Here is an 18,630-nt window from a genome sequence, read left to right as displayed (position 1 = left end):
AAATAATAAAAAATTTCTAATTTATCAAAAACTACTTCTTGAGTATTTTTGTGTAAGAGAGGCAACACCGTCTTGATGGTCTAGATCAGGAAAGTCTAACCTTTTAATATATAGGACTGCATTGCCACTTGAAATATTTTATTAGGCTACAGAACCTATTAAATTAAATCTCATTAAAAGTTGCTTCATATAACAAAACTATTATATAGATATTTATTTCAAATTTAGGCCAAGAATTAAAAAAGACCAAATCTAATTTTTCAAGGCCAATTGTAGGAAAAGAAAAAGAAACCCTGAATTTTTTAATTTTTTTTTTGGATTCTTATTCAATTTATTTCCCCAGAGCATTAATTTTTCAAAAATTCATTTATTTGCGAAATATTTTTCAATTTTTTTGCATATAATGCCCGTTCTACACGTTTTGATGATATTGTGACAACATTCCTGCTTGAAGTGAGAATAAGTAGTGGGCTCCACTTAAAGATTAAGTGGGCCACAATGTGGCCTGCTAGTCACAAGTTGGAAATTCCTGGTGTACAGAGTAGGGCCACTTGGGATTAGTTTCTTTTGTGAGGAACCCACGCCACCTTCTGACTGAGGGCATGAAAACCAGGAGGCTCGAGAGGTGCAAGAAAATCCTCATATGATTGGTGATTACGTCTTTTAGCATGTAGAACGACATTTCTTTGCAATTTGTTCGTGTCTTGAATATTTAGGACGGGAACGAACGGGGCTTAAGAAAATTGGGGCCCATACAATTCCAGCCAAAAGTATTTTGAAATAGAATAATTTGTTTGTTAGCTGTTGTTGTCGTGGGGGTGAGTGTTTATTCATAATATGAGCATTGTACAAATAATTTTATTTGCTTTACTTTAATATTTCCTACGTTTTGCTTCCTTATGATAGATCTACGATATACATACATTATTTTATACTTGTAAAGTGTTTGAAGATGATAAATTGGAATGATGAAGAAATGAAATAAAATAAAAAAGAATAAAAGTTTTTTGTTGTCTATTTTAATAAAAATAATAATTTATAAAAAGAGTTTAGAAGATTAATGAACTAACATACTTTTCAAGATTTTTTTTAGAAGATTAGTAACGTATATTATACTCGTAACAGTATATATATATGATTCTGTTTATCATTTCTTGATAACTGCATGGATCTAAGATCCATAAGCGTAGTAGGTACGTGCTTAGGCATATCGAAAATATATACAGTGCTTATGTATGTATTTTTTAAACGACCCCCTATTTCTAATGACACCTACAGGCTCCTCCGTCTTAAATGCAACACTTTTGGAAAATTACAAAAATTGTTATGTCTCAAAAAATATCATCAAATTTGGAAAACTTAATCCAAAATACAATCGAGGGACACCTTATTGACATTTTCAACTAATATAGTCATATTTGCCTTGAGGACCAGTTCCAGCCTGGTACAGAACTTTGCACATCTGTTTTTTACAAACATTTGCTCTAGGTTGGCTCAAGCAATAAAGATGGCGGCTTTCAGTTGGTCTTTAGCTGTGCATCGAACTCCTGAAGCTTCCCTTGATGTGCCCAAAAACATTAAATTCCAAGGAGAAACAATCAGGGTTGTGGGAAGGCCAAAACCACCGGATGACACGCTTCACTTGATACAAAGGCGTCAAACCTTGGTTATAAGTTCTTTTGTAGAAATAAAGGTTTAAGTATTGAGTCACCAAGCAGTATATGGTAGTCCGGCTGTTGTCTAATTTACTAGATAGGCCACAGGCGGTCATCATACCTATTCTTCCTTCAATGGTGCCTTTAACTATTTCAATAAAGTCTTTTGGCCTTGATCTGGACCTTGTGCAAGCTTTTGGCGTGTCTCTCGTGGCTACTCGGTACTCAGTAGAGTGGTTACAGCCCACTACTTAAGATATCTCTGATGTTGATTTTCCACACGCGGATATCGAAATAAAACAAAAAGAAAAAAGGTGAGCCATTAAAAAAAAACCTGTTGCATTTGAGACGGAGGATCATGTATTTGTATGCTTAATCCTCTAGAGATGCTGCCAATTGCTTAGTTTTCAATTAATTCTTAAAAATTCAATTTATTCCTGGATGGTTCTTATATATTGGCCAAACTACTGAATAGCACTTCACTTTCAATCGGTTGCATGTGGGCATTATAAGTATTTACAAGCATTTCTTTGTTTTTGTGAAATATCTGTTTTATAAGTGAAAATTATCGACCCAAGGTCGATCGAATACTGAATACTAATGTGAATCAATTTAACTAATATTGAATACTAAAAGTACAGTTGCAAGGGATCATTCATAATTCATAGTGTTCTTTTTTCATATAATTTTGACTCTCTTAGGCTGTCAGTCTTAGAGACTTCCTCTCATTGAGAGAGTATTTACAGGGCTCTAAAGTTTTAATAGATATTTGTGTATGATTTTTACGTCCAAAAGAGTTTCATCTACCGAGTGGTGCATTAAAATCTGAACACTTTGAATTTTAGTCGTGAACAAGATATAATATTTTAATTAATTCTATACGATTTCCAAAAAATTAATAGAATATAATTAATGTAAGTAGAAGTGTATCTGGGCTCTCTTAATCAGCCTTAACAATCCTTAACGGCAATAATAGATTCCAGGCGGCGGCGGAAGGCCTGGCATGTAGTTCTCTGTTATGGCATCCCAGTGCTGGCTGAAAATGGCTTTGACGGCCTCGGTTTTTGAATGACGGACACTGCAGGCCTTCCCTGGATAGACTACGAAATAGTATAGTCGAGGGGGTTGGTATTAGGGCTCTAGGGGGGGGCAAAAGTGTCAAAAAAGAGTTCAAAATATTTATTCAAAAGAGTCTTGCATGGAACCCTTCTAATATGCTATAATACACCCCTGCGCACTATGTTCTTTAATCTACTCAACTATTTTACCAGGCTACGATTTTGTCCACAACCTTTTTACAACAATCATTTTACCGGACACCCAATATGGATGTATAGATACATCAAATTAGACAAACTAAAGTTTTACACAACAGATATACATCTATTTAGTAATAGTCAAACAAGTTAAAATACATTTATGACAATTATTTTTTATGCAATCTTCCCTTGAATGTTAATTTCCCGGTCCACCCTACAATTAAGGCATCGAATTGACTTTAAGCTCTCGTCAGCACTTATTATTGTTGTCTTAGATATACTTTATTTATTTTTTTTCAAATTTGAGTAGCTGAGATCAAATTCAAAAAAATAAAGGAGTGGGTGGGGGTAGGGGTATCTTTTCAAATTTTTAGGGAAAAAAATTATTTATATGGATTGGGACACTCTAAATTACCATACTTTAAAATTAATTTAACATTGATCTATTCAGAACACGGTTAATACAACAGGAAATGGAGGATATTCTCGCTCAAAATTGTGATCAAAAGTATCCTCAATAGAATTGGATTTGCTATTAATTATCCAAAGAATTTATTTAAAAAGTGTATAGCTGTTGTGGCAGAACGAAAAATGCTCTCTGAATGTGTAATGTATTCGTATCTCCTTCCCTCTTACTCTCTTATTTTTTGTATTGTGTCGTATATATATATATATATGTTTTTAAAGTACTATCTTTACCTCTTTATAAGTATAAATAACCATGTATTATGTGTATATATATGAGTAGTGTTTTGTATTAATAAGAATATTATTGTTTATATTAAACAAGCTTTGTGTTATTCCTCCACGTCTTTCCTCTCCTCATTTCTCTCGGTCCTCCTGGATTCCTTTGTATAAATAGTTTGTGTCACCTCAACCTCGTCAAGACACAACAGAAAGCATCACAACAAGTTCTGTCAGTTAAATAATTAAATTAAAATGGTATCATTTTAGATTGATATTTTTTATGAGGTTATTTCATGTTTATTAATTAATATTATCAACTTATTATTGTTCAACATATTATTTAATTAGTATATTATTAGGTAAAAATAATAACTATTTTTAGATAAAAGTACCTAATATGATAATACTAAGCAATGGTATTGAGACATATCCTCTTATCTACCAAAAAATATAGTAAACATTAATTATTTACTCTTAAAGCTATTAGTTTACTACACTAGAAACATATTTGTTAATCGGGGGAAATAATGAATAAGTTCACTAATTCACTAATATTTTCCAGGTTACCAGCATATACTTTTTTTAAATGTATTATCACGAGGATGTCGACAATTTTCACATTCCTTGATATTATATAATCAGGGGCGTCTGCAGAATTATATATATATTTTTTTTTTTATACAATTTTTTTAAAACTTGTGAAATTGGGGGAGCTTGGTTTTTAAAATTTTTTTGAATAAAAATCCAAAAATTAAAAATTTTTCAAAAAATTTAAAAATCTACAGCAATTCATCAAAAGTTAAATTTTTTGGAAAAAAAAAATTGGAAAATTAAATTTAAAATATTAATTTTTTGAAAAAAAAAAACAAAAATCCAAAGCTATTTATTATAAATTAAATTTTTGGAAAAAAATTAAAAAATCAATAGCTTGTCACAAAAAAATTCAAAATTTAATTCTAATATTAAAATCTTTGGAAAAATAAAGTTGTTTTTTTTATAGAAAATCAATAGCTATTCACAAAAAAAAATTGAATTTTTTGAAATTTAAAATATTAAATTTTTGGGAAACAAATTCCAAAAATCCACAGCTGTTCCCAAAAACTTTAAAAAATTAATCTTTTTGGATATAAACCGTCTCTCCAGCCCACACCCTGCGGGCGCCCCTGATAATATAGTAATTACTATATAGCTATGTTAAGCGATTATAAAAAAAATAGATATAAAGACAATAAGTCACAATTCCAATTCTATACATTCCAATTTTATTACTGATTAAGATCCTTATCTCCTGCAATATTCCACTCGATATTGTGAATCATCCAAATATTGTCAAGTTCATAGAATTTACACATCTCCATCAGTAAGTTAATGGAGTCTCAATATATAGAAATTTATCCAAGATAAATAAAGAAGACTATATTTCTTACATTGGAAGAAACAACAGACACTTGGTCGCTAGAGGGTTATTTTTTGGGTCGTCTTTATCTCATTAATTTGGAAGATGGTACGAAATCTGACAATAAAACGATTTAAAGTGTTACTGTAAAAGTGTCAACAACGCTCTTGGCTCCGATTTCAGATGCGAAAGACCTGACACCATCAATCACGATAGTGATTTTTTAGATACAAAAACAATCCTAACGTTAACTATGATTCTGAGAGTTTTCAGTGTGATGTCAGACATAAAACGAAAAAGTCTATTTTGACGGATAGTCATATCTAGGATATTATGATATTGAAATGAAGCATTGAATTATTAAACGTTGGAAATTTAGTAAGAAGATAGTTAAATGATCTAACAAATCATACAAGTATTATTATTATTAGTTATTTAATTATTATTTATTAAATATCTTACATTTTTAGGTATTTAAATTTGGGTATTGAATCAGTTAACTACGATGATGGATGAAAGTTTGGTCATTATAGAAGTTGACAACTATAGTATGTTTCTAATAATTAAAATTTCTAATTATTATTACATTTAGAATTTATTATCATACTCTTGACGTAAACCTGCGTCAGATGGGACTTGTTTGGAACATTTATGTCCGACATTCCACTGAAACCCCTTTCGGAAACAAAGTTGACGATAGGAGTGTTTTATTATTTAAAAAATTCTCTATCGTGGGTGATGGTTTTTGGTACACATTTCCTCAATTAGATGTATCCCTTGATTTTCTCTCTGCCCTCATAACATTGAGTTTTGAAATGTTCAAGGATAATATCTTGGCATTGATTTTCAACGATAATTAAACATAGGAACTGCGGCGATCTCTCTTCCAATGCTTTAATGGTAACCTGGATTGGATTCAAATTTTGTGAAATAAACATTTTTTCTTACAATTGGATCATTTTTCAAAATATCTATTTATTTTCAAAATGCAACATTGTTTTCATCCATAACATTAATATACTCTAACTGAATTGAAGTGCTTGGCGTAATAATCAATTGTTTTAGATCACCTTAATTCTAAAAAAAACATTTCAGAGATGATAGTATTTTTATTTGGATGTAATCAGGACAGAGTGTTGCAATTCTGTTCAGACCATGAGCTAAACAAGTGACATCCAATATAATTGGAAAATGTTGTTTAAAATTTTCGACTTCTTTAATTGATTACCCTGCTCTATTGGTAATTAACACCTTCACTCTTTCGTTTCTGAAATTGAAGGCAAAAATGTTACTTATACTTATTACAGCAACATTTTCAATCTTTGTATACTTTCCAAATTAATTATTTTAGGACAACCCAAAATATGCCCATCTTAAAGGACCAACCACGACTGCAGTAATGGATTACCGTCGAGTCTTAGTTTCCTCTTTTGCAATACATAAATATATAATTATCCTCGAATGCTTAATGGATCTTGGATAACACTTCTTTACTTTGAGACTTTATCGACTTCATAATGGAGAAGAGAGAGTGAATTAATTTCCCAGTGTCGAGTTCTATGAACTTAACAAAATTTGGATGATTCTCGAAATTGAGTTTAATATTGCAGGGACAAGCATTATAGTTGAATAAGTAGTGGAAATGAAACTTAACTAGACAATAGTTTAAACCTTATGTGAGGCTTTATTGAACTTAATTGAAATCATGAACAAGATCGAAAATCCTTGAGGTATGATATGAGATAATATCAACCGGTTCAATAAGAACTTGATTTATTTACAATATGTAAATAATTGTTATAACTTGAACTTTGTTTTTTATCTCGCATGTATTTATTATATTGTTTTAATTTTTTCGAAATACAAATTTAGTGATTTACCACATTCACACTTTTTTACTGAAACTTGTATCATGTAATTACAGTATATATTACTTGAAAGGGAGAATCACATAGGAGAAGGATTAGGAATATCAGAAGTTGGTCTTACACATTGTAATATAAAAGTTATCAATCTAATAGATTTAGATATACTTAATAATCAAATAATGTAGAAGCCAGTTCTATTAATTGAATCTTCAATGTAGATTGCTTCATATCAAGGAATATCTTCTATCAAGTAAAGTCACTGGTGAAGAATTTATAAATGATTTATAATATGTTGACGGAGAAAAAAATCGGTGATCGATGAGATGGAATGAGTGTTATTTTTTGATAAAATAATTTATTCTCTTGGAATTGATTAAAATAGCAAATTGATAGTATTTATCGTTTCCTATAATTATTTTAGAACAAGATCAAAAATTCTAAGAACGTTATAAATTAAAATATACCTTTTCCGTCACATCAAACATATATACTAATGTTCTTAATCCTTGACTGTCAATAGCAAAATAATTAACTTTTTAAAGAGAAATGAAATGCGTGCTTCCTACTTGTATTGAAAAGTAAGGAAGGAATTTAGCCTATGAAAAGCTCATAGTTAATAGTGCAACAGAATCTCGACGAATTGTAATCTCTTTGTTGGATTCTAAATTTAGCTAAGGATCTAAGTATCTTGACCCCATTATTATCGGCGAAGTCAATACTTTTCTATTTCTCCATTAAGTCATACAGTTGGCTACGCTTTAACTTTTTTGTTCGCTAGGTTGTTAAGTATATTTAAAATATAAATAACTATAAAACCTGCATGAATTCACCCTTTTTGCAGAATTAATAAAGTAAATTATGGGAAAGGAAGAAAAGGATAGATACATTATTAGGAATAATGACAGAAAATGATAAATGAATTTAAACTGTGACATTTTAAAAGTAACACCTTTTTGCATCAGACCAATATTGTAGAATTTACTTCTAGGAATTTTGTATATTATAGTCATAAAACAGGAAACCCTAGTCTAAATGTCCTTTCACAAAAATTTCACAAATTTGAAGATGTTGATTTGTAGTTTTGTTAGACTCTTGAGCACCAGCCTGTGAGTGATGTTGCCTATCTTCTTGAAAGCATTGATTTCTTGATTCTTCAGACTCTGCTGATACTAAAAAACGCACTTTATCACTTTTATTTTTTAAACACGATGACCTTGATTCTAATTCCTTAGATTCACCTTGAATTACAATACTATTAGATTTTAATAAGCTATTTTCAGATTGGAGGATTTTCACTTTTTCTTGTAGATGTGCATTCTTTTCTCTTAGTGAGTCGAGTTCTTTAATGAGTCGATCTTTTTTGGTCATAGTAGCCCTAGTAACTCTTATGACGGGGGCTCCATTTGCTTGATTAGATGCATTAACTTTTTCTACCACAGGTGTTTGAGTTGCTTTTACAATGGTTTGGGATGATTTGTCAAATGTCTCCAAACATATTTGATTAGAAACATCTTCAAAATGGTCCACAATCTCAATTCTTTTCTTTTTCCTCGGATGTTGCTCAAATCCTTCTCCAGGTATGAGACCTCTGGAAGGGATAGCATCTTCTTTCAATTTTCTTTTTAAAATTAGTCCCAACAATTCACCTTTTAAATCCCTTTTATAATCCTTTTCCTCAAAATGATTCTCACAAATTCTAGGGTATTTTCCCAGGGGATCCTTTCGATAACAAGCACTTTCCCATTTCTTTCTCCTTAAGGGATCCTTTGGAAAATGGTGATAAATTGCATCGTTAGGAGAATCACAAATGGCAACTGCACAACTGACAGTTCTATTGCGCGGTTCCATCATACTTTTTCCAAATGGCGAATAGGTATTATCGTAATAATAATAATTATATAATATAACTAAATATATTTATAATTTATCCTATATTATATAAAATGTAAATAAAGTATATCATACTCCAGGGACACCAAACTTATCTCTCTTGGCCCACAACGTAGTCCAAGTTCTTAATTTTGGCCTTTTGTGAATTTGCGTTTGGTACCTATGTTATACTTCATGACGTCAAAGTATGTCTGTCTTGTCCAGCAGTCGGTAAAGTACATCAAATTGGAAATTCTAGCAACCCCGATTGTATAACCTTGTATTTCTATCAATCTTAGAGTAAGACAATGAAACGAATTTTTTCCAAATTTGATATGAAATGAACACAGCTCTTGAGGAAAGTAACGATTTGAATGTTTTGCTCAGGTAAATTATCCTTACGCGTAAAACGCTGACGAGTATGAGTGTTTCCCCCTCTCTCGGCTATATTAATTTCTTTAAGAGAAGCTAGAAAATGGTCTCCCTCACTACCTGCAAAAAACTAATAGCTAGAGTACTCACATTTCACTTTTTTCCTCCGTCTTAGCCAAATTAAATAAATTATATTTTCTTTAGTAATAACTAATAATTAATAGCACACTCGATAAATTTATCGTTTGAAAGTATCTCTAACCATTGATGTAAATGTTACTGTGATGAAGAGGGGAGGCAATTGAGCACCATTCGTTTGATCAAAGTTTCCCTGAAGTGGGTAGCATCCTTCATAATTTCTTTAATCACATCACATGCTCTTGCATACTCGTTACTCGAATATGTCTCATAGCTATAAATTTATTTTGACAGGTCACATTTTTCGAAAAATTTATGCTTATTATACAAGATATTCAAAAACTGTATTTAATATAATTTGAAACAACAAAGGCCCATATTTACTAAGAGATTTATGATAAATCGATTTTAGTATTTGAATTCTTACTCTTAAAAATCACATTATTAAGGAGAATATCGAATTATAACTTCATGATTTCCTTTACTTTTGTATCTATTCTAATATTTTTCTATGTGATTAAAACTAATGATTTCACTTATATCGTTTAATTTTTTTAAGCAATACATAATATGTACTTATAAGGAATAAATATTGATATAGGGAAGAGATTCTCAGCAGTTTTTGAGTGTTGGCCAAAATGAGGTAAATGGATATATTGTCGCAGCGCATACTAATGAAACATTGGTTTTAATTTTAATTGGAAAGTAAATAATATGGTTATTATGCATTATGAAGTTGGATTCTAGTTGGCAAAAAGTTGTCGAACAGACAGCGGGCACACTTGGCTTAAATAGGATGATTGTAATACTTCTTATAAAGCACAAAATACGATATTAATTTCCTCCCAACATATTATATGGTCACAGTACTTGACCATTAAATTTTGAGAGGTCTAGACAATACAAAACTTAAAGAAGGCATAATCGACCATAGCTTTGGAAAAATTAGGATACATAACTCAATTTGACTTTAGACAGAGGTTTCGCACTCAACCATGTGAACACTTCCCACTCTCGTTATACATTTATTCAATGTTTAGCTATTGAAACCAGTCATTTAATGGGTTCAAACAGATCTTGCCCAAATTAGTTTCTATTTACAAGGCAAAAACAAATCAATCATCAGTTTTAATGTATATAAATTTTTATAGTTAATAAAACTAATATTAGGAACTCCATAAAAAAACTTTTTTTTTAAACTGTTCAATAAGACTTAGAAAAAATGATTATCATTAAAAAAAGTAATTGCATAGTTGTAAATGTTTATATGAAGAAACTCATTTTGATGGAGTTTATTTTTAATTAAGAATTTATAGAATAAAGTTGTTCATTACTCCCAAAAGAGTTATTTTAATAGAAATATATAATTTTGTAAAGACCAATTGTATATTTCTTAATTAATTGATGGCAATATTAATTGTATTTAACATGATGAAGTTAGAAAAAGGGTTGAGAGTATAATTGATGATATCAATCTATAATCAAGGACTTCTAGTAGTCTTTGATTAAATATATACTAACACAACGTCGAAAAACCATTTGAGATCTCAAAACTTATTATTTCAAATAAAGTTTGATAATACGTTCCGTTTTCAAACATTTTTCTGAACATGGTAGAGATTTAATAATGACATCCTCATACAATTAACAACTTATTTGTGTTAAAAGATCGTTAAACCAGATAGAAGTAGTTTTTCGGATACAATTTATATCTTATAATATATTAACAAATTATAATAATTATTTTTTGATTTTCTAATATCTAATACATTGGCCAATGTTGAGTGTACGCAAAAAAATTCTTATTTTTTGCATATCAATTGGTAAAAAAAATTATGGAGAGGATTATTTTAAAGATTAAACTTTCCATACAAAACTTAAGGAAAATTGTAACCCTTGAAATTTGATTAAATGTAATTTCAGAAAAGACATCTCTCCAATTCTATATATTGTAGTGATCAGTGGTTCTCAAAGGAGGTACGCGTACCACTTGAATTACCTAGCGCAAATCCTTTTTCATCATATTGAATGCAAGTCCATGACATGCCGTTATACATTCTTCAAGGCAGCGATTCCCTACCCGGGGACCCCCGGTACATTATGGAGGACTCCATAAGGTTATCAAGAAATGTCTTTATTTTTTATTTTTTGAAATTTTTTATAAATATATATTTTTTTAAATCATCAAACATTCCTTTGAAATTGTCATTTATAAAAATTTTTAGACCCAAATATTTTGTCAAAATTAAAAACACTAAAAAAAACAAAAATAACTTCATTTATGGATCCTTAGCAATAAAAAGGCGGAAAATCACTGTTTTAGGTATGAGTTAGGCATGAATAAGTGTGGCAAACAAAGGAATATTTGTTTTATACTAAAAAAAAATTGTTTTTTAGAAAAAAAATTTATGAGAAAATATAAATATAAATTTTTTCAAAAAATTCGAAAAATCAAGCCCACCCCCAAATATATATACATATACATGTATAGGTATATCATTATGCATACGCATCTGATCAGTGGTCTTTAAGATTACAAGGGGGGAATCTAAAAATAAAGAACGTTCAATCAGACGGGGTATCAAGTTTTGGACCAACAAAAACAGGGAAAGTCAAAAATTGTACTTTTTTCGGACGTCTTAAATGTATGACCCCTATTGTAACATTCAACTACCATTTCATACTAGAATATATATATATATATATAACATTAAAATATATGAAAAATATGTTACTACCAGGGCTGCGGAGTTGGTTCATAAAATGTCCCACTCAGACTCCAGTATTTTGAATGTCACCGACTCCAACACACAATTTAAAAAAAAATATTTATAGCCTAAAATGTAGCCTATTTAGTCAGTTTTGAGTATGAAGACTATGAATATAGATTTAATTTGTAGCTATAGGTACTTAGTTATTACTTATATGTAGTAAGAAATTGTGTCCGCAGAATTATATATATATATATATATATTTTAATTAAATTTAAAATATAAAATTTTTTGAAAAAAAAATTAAAATATTAAAATTTTTGTAAAAAAAAGTTCAAAACCCCACAACCATAATTTGGGGAGGGGGGGGGGGTGTACAGGCCCTCCAGCCCGCCCCCTGGGGACGTCCCTGTTGTGCCAGTTATAAAGAAAATATTTTGAATATAAGCCATTTAACAAAATGATCAACAAATGAAGTTGATCAAAATCTATCTATTCCAATACATTGATAAGTTTTTGAACATAATTTATGCATTCGAAACCGAGAAAGGACAATACACATAGCCTCTCACTGTAACTTTACACTTTACTATTATGATATTGAATATTTAAAAGACTAAGTAATGACCCAAAATAATAATTTAAGCTTTAGATATGTTCCGGAATTTTGATTTTATAGACCATAGAGCACGTTTGAATTTTGTGAAGTAAACTTATAAATAAAGTGACTTTCATATTTTATTAAAAACATAGCTATACATTATTACTTTAAATATGAAAGCCAAAATTTACTTATAGAAATAATATATATTATATACGACGACGGATCAACAAGAAATTGTATTCCTGCCCTTTTGGAAACTGAGCATGTTTAAATCAACAATAGTCAATATTAAAGGATTCAAGCAAGGTTAATAGAAATACACTTGGATTCAAGAGTCCTATAGTCCATATAAGTTATTACTTTGTTTATTCATCAAAAGAATAATTTATGAAATTACCTTGACGTATCAAGTCTTAAATATATCCAGCCCCTCAAACACCTTCCCCCTCTCCCACAGACGCCCCTGAAATATTTTTTAATTGGATAAGATATGAGCTTATAAAGTTTCAATTTACTGCATTTACTTTATTAATATGAGAAAGATCTTTTGCACAACCGTCAAGCACAAAAAAGAGCGCGTTAAGTATTCATCTTAGTGTTCAATGTTCCCTAGCTGAGAATAAAGTAAAATTGTGCCTGCACCTATTCGGCACTCTTATCTAGCCAGCTAGTAAGAGAGCCTTCTCGTCTAGCTAGCTATCACAGGCAGGTACTACAAAATTTAATATTAATAATATAAATAACCTAGCTACTAGCTAGATATATATATTATGATCCTGGTTTCGAACTTCAAAATTACCGTTCCATCATTAATTCCTTAGAAAAGTCACCCACAAGAAATTTAAATTTTATAAAAAACGACGTCTACGTTGTTGGGTATCTCATACTGAACTGGACCGCCTTTTAGTACTTGATGGATGAAAGAAGGAAGTCTGAAGCTCTCTATATCGACTACCCCCGATCCTGTTCCTCCCAAGGGCATGCGTTAATGGGAACGGGGATGGAGGGATCTGGAGGAGAGGAGGAAACTCTTTTGATTCTCGCTCCGTTCAGTCCACTCTCCAAGATGGATTTCGGGGAAGTGAAACTGGGGAAATGTTGCCTAAGGAAGCTGCGTTGCTGCAATACTGGAAGCAAGTCCTTGTGTGTCTCAATGGAAAAGTTTCCCAAGGAAGAAAAAGGATTTGAAATGGACTTTAAGGGTCCATTTACACTTGGAGCCCAAGAAGAGGCCTTTTTGAATTTGGGATGGGTTCCCCAGAGCGGAGGGGCGTTGAGGGAGACGATTACAATTAAATGTTCAAGCTTTAAGACGTCTCTTCAAATTACAGGCTTCTGTTTGGATCCACAAACGGAGAAACTTCGGAAAATGTCCTTTCGGAGACCTGTTCTGAAAAGTATTCACATTGCCAATACTAAATCCGGCAGCAAAGTCCCCCTTCCTCCAAACCCAATCATTCCTAAATTCGGCGTCAGTCCTCCTAAAAGAAAAATGAAAGAGACGGATAGTTTGAAAGTGCCCAAAAGCCCTGCTCAGCCCATGAATAGAAATGGATCCACTCAAAATGATATCGTCTCTTGGTCTCCTCAGCCTGTTCATTTCATGGATGGTTCCTTTTTAAGAAAAGGAGAAGAAAGTAAACTCATCGAAACGGAAAAAGCTCATCTTCCGTCATGGACAAACTCTTCTTTGAATAGTCGTAAAATAGAAAACGACTGGACTGCTGTAGATGAAAACTTTATTCGGAAACGTCAGGAGCAAATAGGAATGAATAATGAGTCTTGCATGCCTGCCAATGGGAATAGCCTTGCTATTTCAGATGTTTCTATTGATTTTAAACATCCTTTTCCAAATCTTGTTCCAGAGTCTTGTCCAATGATAAAGAAGACAGTTTCCAATAGAAGAGACACTTATGTTTCTGTTCCTAAACAAATGGAAACATCAGACATTGTATCTGCCTCTTGTCCAAAGGATTCAAAGTTTGTGTTGAGTGAAATTGAGTGTGTTAAAGCGAAACTTGAAGAGTCTGGTATCAAAGGCGTTGCCGACAAGATTGACAAAGTTCGTCCGCCCTCTAAGCTCTTTAGAGACTCTACAGATATTTTAAGTGACATACAAACTAACTTAGTTTGCAGTCCTGTTAGATCGAGTGCTATTATCGACAAATTGCAACTGTCTCATCTCAGTGACATTGACGTTTGCTTGGATTTAAGTCCAGAAGTGCAAAATATAGTGAATAGAGCCCCCAGTAAAGTGACGTCAGGAATTGATTTAAGTTTTAAATTGGATTTAGACTTATCTCTTAGTCCTAAGACAAATACTGTATCAAATATAATAGATCTGAATTTAGATATTGACTTAGATTTAAGTCCTAAATGTCATATACCTCAAGAACATAAAAAAGAGAGTCCAAAGTACTCTACGAGTCCTACCTTTGCTACTCATCTTAACAATAATGAATATCATACTACTACCGTAGAAAAATGTCTTGAAACTCCCTTTTCGACAGAGTCATTTGTAATATCCCCTACTTCAGAAGAAATTGAATGTAGTAAAGCACCACATCCAGATCTTGATAAGATTTCGTTTTTGGTGGCTGAACATTTACGAATGGATAATAAAAAGGATCATGTAAGAGTCGAAGTAAATGATTCTAATGTTAAAGACTCTTTTGTTTTTTCCGTTCCATCTGTCTCTCCAAAAGGGCTTTCAAATGATGATAAGGTTAACCATAAAAAAATGGATGAAATTTCCCTTCTAGTCGCCCAGCATTTAAAAAATGTCGAAGAAAAAAAAGGAAAAGGATTGTCGAGTGATATTCTTAATGTTCAATCCTTGATTTCTGATGAAGTAAAAAAGTACGATTATAAGGAAGATACAATTTACGAAACCAACTTGCATGAATGCAAGGAAAGTTTCTTACAAACAACGATCAATGAGACCAGCTTTGTTCCAATACCTGAAAAAGGATACTGCTCTACTGCTGTCAAGGATAAAACCAGAGAAAAGAGTCTCCATAACCAAAGTGAAGAGCGGTCTTCGACGTTTTGTCGTGATCTCTTTGGCAGTAAAAATAACTCGAATAATTCTCCAAATGAGGTTGTTATTTCGGAATCTGCGGAGCACAATCTCTCTCTACTTTTACCTTCCCCGTCAGAAGATTTAAAAGTATCATCTGAAACTTTTACTATGAGTCCGGAGATCTCGAAGCTAACAACCATCAATGAAGATCATGAAGATTTACGATCGAACTCACTCTCTAAAAATTTATCAAAAGAAATGTCTGTGTCAGAGTATAAAATGACAGATTCAACGGATAATAATTCCCCTCCCAATTTAAAATTAAATCCTATTAAAAATGAGGTATTTTCATCTAATTCATCCAAAACTACGAAATTTTCTTCAGAACAACTGAGTAGTTCTGTGGAAACAAAAAGTGTACGAAATGTGAGGGAAAAATATTCAACAATGAAGTCAAGAATAAGCAATCCCTCAGGTGGCAACTCTTCTTCATCTACACTAAGACCTAGTCCCCTGAAAAAAGGTTCCCCGTTTAAAAGGAGATATCCCGATTCAAAGACCTTAAAACCTAATTCTAGATCTGGATTAACATTAATAAAAATGGCCGCTGCTTCTAATCCAAAACTGCATTCAAATTCAAAGACATCATTAGTACGTCACCCGAATCTTTTTTCAGCCAAAAATCTATACTATGATGAACGCTGGATGGAGAAGCAAAAAAAAGGTTTTACTAAATGGCTTAATTTCATTCTTACTCCTTCGGATGAGGTGATGGATATGAGCTCTCATAATAAAAAGACAGATGCTGCAAAACTTTGGTCTGCCTGTACGAAGGATGTCAAAGTACCTCGTGCACCCACGCGTGAAGTTATGTCGTTTAGAGCATATACAATGGAGAAGGAGATGAATTCTTTACGAATCTCAGCGGTTCGCCTCTGGCAATCTCCACAAGTGATCAAAGTCATAACTAAACTCGAAATTGAAATTGAGAAAAAGAAACTCTATGTTCGAGACGATCGATGCTTAAATAAAGACTTAGGCATCAAACAAAGCTTTCTCTCTCTTCTTTTAAACTACAATCCCTTATGGCTTAGAATAGGATTAGAAACAATCTACGGTGAAGTTCTTCAAGTATCTGGAAATTCTGATATTGTTAGAATAAGTCGATTCATCATTACCAGACTTCTTAGCAATCCTAGTATTTTAGAAACGTATTCACATCCGACAGTTCCACATCTATACAAGCCTGGCCACGAAGAAGCACTTAAAAAATTTACTCTTAAGATGTTTTTGAGGCTAATTTTCTTTCTAGACTTTGCAAAGAATAACAGGCTAATCAAGCATGATCCATGTCTATTCTGCAAGGATTCAGATTTTAAGGTAATATTTCAAATCTTATAAGAAATATCTTCCTTATTATTTTATTTTTAGATGTCGCGCGACCTTTTGGTTGAATTTTCGAAGAAATTTTTGGCTTGTGAAGGTGATATTACAAAACACTTACGATGTATTGGATATGATGTTAATCACAAGCAGACTATTTTTGACGAATTTGACTACGCTGTTATCAATTTTCCAACCGATGTGCGATGTGGTGCTCGGCTTTGGTAAGTCCTCTTTTATTTTGTAAATTTATAAAAATATGAATGTATTCAATTTAATAGCCGTGTCCTAGAACTGCTTCTTGATGGAGATTACACTTCTAAACTCAGGATACCAGCTCACTCAAGGCTTCAAAAAATTCATAATGTAAGTATTGCGCTAAAAGCCCTAACGTCTAGTTCAGCAGGCTTGCCTAAAAGTATAGACTCAAAGGACATTGTCAATGGCTATGTTGAGAAGATCCTAAGTTTAATTTGGCATATTATATTCGGTCTTGTATTAGTCAAAAAACTGCCTGTATTTAAATGGGAAAAAGAAATTGCCCGGCTTCTCAAATCACTTAAAGTTCATGCTGTTGTTAAAGAAAGTCCTGCTGCCTCTGGTCTTCAATTCTATGAAGAAAAGGAAACGAATGTTCCTAATGAAGAGTCCGAGCCTACGACTAAATATGTTTTAAAATGGGCCAGACTTGTGTGTGCTCATTACGGCATTGAAATCGAAAACCTGACTGTGTCATTTTCTGATGGTCGAGCCCTGTGCTTCCTGATCCATCATTACTACCCTAGTTTCTTAAGTAAGGAAGAGATCATGATGAATACGACTGTTAGTTCTGTTGCAATGTCCAACGTCACTACCTCCATCGATGATAATCGTAAGGCAAATGATGAATTACTAAATAATGAAAAGAAAAATTTCAAAACGTTTCTAGATAAGGTGAGTTAGTATTTGGAGTTTAATTCATATACTAAAAATTGTCTTATTTCACCTAACGATTTATTTAGGTCAATGAATTAGGAGGAGTCCCAATATTAATTCGCTCAGTAGACATGTCAAATACGATACCAGATCGAAAAGTCACTCTCACCTTTTTAATTTATCTTGCTTCTCGTCTGCTAGATTTATTTGAAGAGATACATGCTGCAAAAAAGATTCAATCTGCTTGGAGAAGAACAAAAAAGATGAGAGAAAAGCGATGCTTAGAGGAAAAATATTCAACGATAGATTCAAAAGGGTCTTAATCAATCGGAACTCATAATGATGATTTTGAAGCTCATTTAAAGTTCTATTAAAATCCTTGTAGTTCATATAACATTGTTTTTTTATATCAAATAATTGTGACTGATTAATAACCTATACTATCGACTAAATAACTTTTACAAAGAATGAAAATAGTGTTTTAAAGAATAAAAGTATAGTTGAGATCGAGCATCGGAGCATTGTATCTTATAAAATAATATATTATATTAATACATAAATGTTGGGATTTTTTCTTATCCAAAAAGGTGAAAGATTTTAAATTAAAAATTTAATTAATTTCATGAGAAATGAGTATTCATTCTATAGACTGCTACAGTTTTCAGGAGTAGAATACATTTTGTATCGTTTATTATTGGACTTTATTTCTGGTTTGTATTATCACTCTAATTGAAAAATAAGCTTCCCAATC

At 31.9% G+C, this 18,630-nt stretch overlaps 2 protein-coding genes and 1 long non-coding RNA gene across 5 annotated transcripts; 2 read left to right on the top strand and 1 right to left on the bottom strand.

The window, feature by feature from the left end:
* The first annotated feature begins 3,705 nt into the window (after positions 1–3,705).
* Positions 3,706–9,096, top strand: LOC121132454 (uncharacterized). Of its 2 annotated transcripts, XR_011778933.1 has the most exons (3): positions 3,706–3,856; positions 4,164–5,412; positions 5,468–9,096. It is a non-coding gene; the product is annotated as an uncharacterized lncRNA (long non-coding RNA). The 2 variants fall into 2 exon arrangements; XR_005869338.2 differs by having other exon boundaries at positions 3,706–5,412.
* LOC121132453 (uncharacterized) lies at positions 6,662–8,716 on the bottom strand. 2 transcript variants are annotated; one of them, XM_071886605.1, is made up of 2 exons: positions 7,330–8,716; positions 6,662–7,271 (listed from the first exon to the last, which is right to left on the bottom strand). In XM_071886605.1, the coding sequence occupies exon 1, from the start codon at positions 8,714–8,716 to the stop codon at positions 7,889–7,891; it is 828 nt and encodes a 275-aa protein (XP_071742706.1). In that variant the 3' UTR covers positions 6,662–7,271; positions 7,330–7,888. The 2 variants fall into 2 exon arrangements, with proteins under 2 accessions (XP_071742706.1, XP_071742707.1); XM_071886606.1 differs by lacking the exon at positions 6,662–7,271 and having other exon boundaries at positions 7,835–8,103; positions 8,162–8,716.
* A 4,241-nt stretch (positions 9,097–13,337) lies between the features above and the next one.
* LOC121132455 (uncharacterized) lies at positions 13,338–18,390 on the top strand. Its single transcript, XM_040727856.2, has 4 exons — positions 13,338–16,961; positions 17,013–17,188; positions 17,246–17,897; positions 17,966–18,390. Exons 1-4 carry the CDS (start codon positions 13,473–13,475, stop codon positions 18,200–18,202), a joined length of 4,554 nt encoding a protein of 1,517 aa, XP_040583790.1. The 5' UTR covers positions 13,338–13,472; the 3' UTR covers positions 18,203–18,390.
* Positions 18,391–18,630: the final 240 nt, after the last annotated feature.

The sequence above is a fragment of the Lepeophtheirus salmonis genome, chromosome 2 (assembly GCF_016086655.4).
Source record: "Lepeophtheirus salmonis chromosome 2, UVic_Lsal_1.4, whole genome shotgun sequence".
Classification (NCBI taxonomy): domain Eukaryota; kingdom Metazoa; phylum Arthropoda; class Copepoda; order Siphonostomatoida; family Caligidae; genus Lepeophtheirus; species Lepeophtheirus salmonis.
Note: the sequence above shows the minus strand (reverse complement) of the source record. Positions and strands in the feature narration are given on the sequence as shown.